The sequence below is a fragment of the Phaeoacremonium minimum genome (genome assembly GCF_000392275.1).
Source record: "Phaeoacremonium minimum UCRPA7 unplaced genomic scaffold PA7_03_scaffold_39, whole genome shotgun sequence".
In the NCBI taxonomy this organism is placed as follows: domain Eukaryota; kingdom Fungi; phylum Ascomycota; class Sordariomycetes; order Togniniales; family Togniniaceae; genus Phaeoacremonium; species Phaeoacremonium minimum.
This window is the reverse complement of record NW_006920946.1, coordinates 1-3,885: the sequence shown is the minus strand read 5'-3', so window position 1 is coordinate 3,885 and position 3,885 is coordinate 1. Positions and strand designations below refer to the sequence as shown.

The 3,885-nt window shown below is 48.0% G+C and overlaps 1 protein-coding gene across 1 annotated transcript; it reads right to left on the bottom strand.

Annotated features, from left to right (window-relative positions):
* Positions 1-1,203: 1,203 nt before the first annotated feature.
* On the bottom strand, positions 1,204-1,646 carry UCRPA7_456 (hypothetical protein; the record flags this gene model as incomplete). The annotated part of the gene is made up of 2 exons (XM_007913051.1): positions 1,204-1,465; positions 1,633-1,646. 2 exons carry the CDS (start codon positions 1,644-1,646, stop codon positions 1,204-1,206), a joined length of 276 nt encoding a protein of 91 aa, XP_007911242.1.
* Positions 1,647-3,885: the final 2,239 nt, after the last annotated feature.

Below are 3,885 nucleotides of genomic sequence, written 5' to 3'. Positions count from 1 at the left end.
TTTGAACCAAAATCATTTTACGTAGAGATAGAACGCTGGAGATATCCCAAGGAAAGGTTCTATAATTGTAGGGCTGGCACAGCCTCCTCCGTCCAACCTCAAAAATGTTATCGAATCTAGGGGAAAATGATGGAGTTTCTAATAGCGCTATTGTAGAAACACTTGGCTCATTTTAAGATTACACTCGTTCTGTTACAGGATAAATGATATATCGCGGTGGCTTATACAAAACGCCATTTTCATCCCTTGTCTTCATCAACCCTGGATGGGTGACAATTTCATCGCTGCCCTGCCCAAAATCGTAGAAAATTTGAATATCTTCAGGTTGACTGAAGAGAACGTAGCCAAATTTGGTGCACTCAATGATTACACCTTGAAGGTGGGCCTCTTGTTGAGACTTTTTATGCTCATCCGTGAACAAACCAAGAAATTTATTCAAACGCACCACAAGGTTTTTAGCCGGTTGTATTAACGATGACTCTTGTGGTACGACGGCGTTGCGTTCGCTACGACTAGGGTTGAGAAGAAACGCAGTTATTTGCCGCCATCGTGTAAACGCAACAGAGACGGCTTAATTGGTTATGTTGTTAGTTAGTCTGTTGTGTCGATTTCCACAATTCCCATAGAATCCACTTACCTTCTGCGTTGCCCGTATGTTGTTCGACGGGTGGTATTTCTCGTGGAAATTTGGCTATAGCTGGACCAAGCATTGAGGGCCGGCTTTCAGGGCTGAAGACAGTTCTGCCAAAGACAACTCGGGAAATCATATGTTGAAGAGCCTGATACCTAGTGGCTGGACTGACGGAAAGAGACGCGAGTTGCTCAGATGCAGTCCCAAACCCGAGGTCTGTTATGGTTTCCGTCAAGGTTTCCATATCGACTTGGATGGGGCGCCGATGATAATAAGCCTCAACATGCAATTGCATCAAATGTCCTAATGCCTTGAATTCGTTTGTGATTTCTTGGTCAGGTTTCGGCGCGAGGAGGAAATCGCCTAACTGGAGAATGTTCGATATCGGTGGAGGAGAAAATGTGGTCTTGTTGTTGTATGTGATCGCTTCATGTGGAATAGGTGCATCGAATCTGTTAGGTCTGTTTCGTCTACGGCGTTTTAGGAAGATCAAAGCTACCAAGATTCCGATTATGATGCCTCCAATGAGACAACCAATTGCGATACCAGCGGCCGTACCACCATCAATCCCGTCATGAGAGGGTTGCGTGGTGGGTCCTGAGGTGCTTGTAGTCGTCGCCGCCAGTGTAGAGGTCGTCGTAGCGGTCCCATTGGTTGTTGTGGAAGTAGGCAAAATAGTCGAGGTCGAGGTAGAGGACGAAGAAGAAAGAGAAGATGAGGATGTCGACAACGACGACGACGAAGAAGAAGATGATGATAAAGAGGTGACTGGCAAGGTTGCCATTGTCAATACCGATGTTTGGAGAAGCTGCTATATCGACTAGGTTTGAAATTCTTATTAGAAATTACCATCAACTTAGGATATGGCGACGTTCCACGGGTCTAGAGTGATTCGGATTCTTGGGACAGAAATTGGATTAACACTGCAGAGGGAAGGACAGATTACGAAGGTAGCTCAGGACTCTGGCATTTGGCTACAACATACACTCCAAATGACTCACTCTAAGAGAGACATCTATAGACTCTGGTGAGTAACGAAATGCCGCATTATGCCTTCTACGTAGCACAGAGCCTTGCCAACTTTCACCAGTCTGAGGTTGTGCCCCTTCAGCCAGGTGTTCCCCTAAACATCACCTTCCAATAACGCAGCTAAGCCACTGCCACTTTTTTGGCAATGAGGCACGCCTCAAAGGTCGTGTAACATGACATAAGAAATGTAACGAGAGTTACTGGCCACGGCCAGACCTGAAGGGTGCTTAGATTGACGAGGCTCTGCAAGCCACCGCAGGACCACTTCCGCTTATTCGCTGTGATACGTTCGGAGGAGATAAGATGGATGGCCCTCGCAGATCAACCCTGCCGTTCGGCGAACGCCATTTCTAATTATGATAATCAAAAGGAGGCCCAAACTCACGCCAGCCGCAGTAATTGTCTGAATGGGCACTCAGTGCATTTCCACCTCACCGGGAATTAGCCCCAGCCAGCCGGCTCGTTTGGCTTGTTAAAGGAACTCTTAGTTTAATAGCCTGTTGTACTTCCAAAAATATCGGTTGGCTGCATGTGAAACCTGCAGGTTCGCATTTGTGATACTAGGAACTGTGGCTATGTGTAACTAAAGGCAATGAGGCTACGATACCGTGTATTATTCTCCTGGCAAGAGCCTCTTTTTGAGTGAAGATCGAGCTGTCCGAGTCGAGACCTAGAGGTTGGCATCAATGATTGGATGAATCGTTGTTTGCTAGGCTGAGCTCAAAGCAAAATAGAAGAGGTGATGTCGAATCTGGGCTGCGCGGCGTCTTCCTAGTCTCATGTTTCCGGAGGTATAACTAGGGCACGTAGACTGATAAATTGACCGTGTTATGCCAAAGCACATGTGCTCTAAATTTCAATAGATTAACTCTCTATCACAGCCTATTCCTCTCTTAGTTCTGTGGGAATACTGTCACCCGCATCTGTACCTTTTCAGCAGATCAGATCAGGATGAATCACGGGAACCGGCCAGAAATACTGGTAGCAGTCGACCTTGGAACCACTTACACTGGTATTGTCTCACGTGGAACCAAGGGGGACCCCTAGGCTAATCACTTCACAGGCGTTGCCTGGGCATACCTCCTGGGGGACAATGCACTCCAAAGTTCCATCAACTACATCCAGGACTGGCCCGGCTGTTCAACACGGCACGAGCAGAAAGTGCACACATGTCTCATCTACGGGTCCAATCCAGAGCACCTGACAAGCTGGGGCTTTCTGTGCGAGGACGACAACAATCCCGACGGACAACGCAGAGAGTTTTTCAAAATCTTTCTGGACAAACATAACCTTCGAGAAGCTCAGAAGTATGGCATGCAAGGCGTGCCCGACAGCATCGAGGAGGTGCAACAGCTCTTGACAGACTATCTCTCCAAAATATACGAACATGTGAAAGCAGCGATTCAGAGACAGACTGTCATTAGCCAACAGAGGGTTTGGTCCGATATAGCAATTGAGTTTATATTCAGCGTGCCTACTACATGGCGGAGCCTGGAGATTATCAATCTCTTCAAGGACGTAATCACAGCTGCCGGCTTTGGGACAGAAGGAAGCAGCCATGTTGCTACTGTCGAGTTAACGGAATCCGAAGCCGCAGCCGTGGCAACAATGAAGAACAATACCGTAGCCTTCAGCCGAGGCGATGTATTCCTCTCAGTGGACGCCGGCGGCGGGACCACCGATTTCGCGCTGATGCAAGTCGTCGAGGCCAGCGGACCTTTTCCGACGATGCGCCAGCTCAGCCAAGTCGACGGCATCGGCATTGGCTCGACACTGATTGACAAAGCATTCTATCAGCTGGTCCAGCAGCGGATCGATAGGTTCTCCAATCCCCACCACAGTCTTCCGGACGATTGTGTCGAGAGCCTCGCTCGATCCGAAAAGTTCAAGACTACCAAGCACAAATTTGGGCACAGCGTATACACTTTGGATGTGTATAGGTTGCCCATGGAGGGCGTTGCGTACAGCTGCAATGACGAAGGTGCGGGTATCAGGGGTGGACATTTGGAAGTGACAAAGTTCGTGCAACAACCATCCCCTTGATCTTGACATGGTCTTGGGAACGTTCAAGTCTGACCACAGATACAGAGAAGATATGAAAGCTCTGTTTGACCCTCATATCAGCAGCATGTTGAAGAAGATACGGGAACAGCTTGACCTGGTTCAGAGAAAGGTAAACGGGCAGCGCGTTGTAAGTCATGCCACTTTGAAAAAAAAAAAAAAAA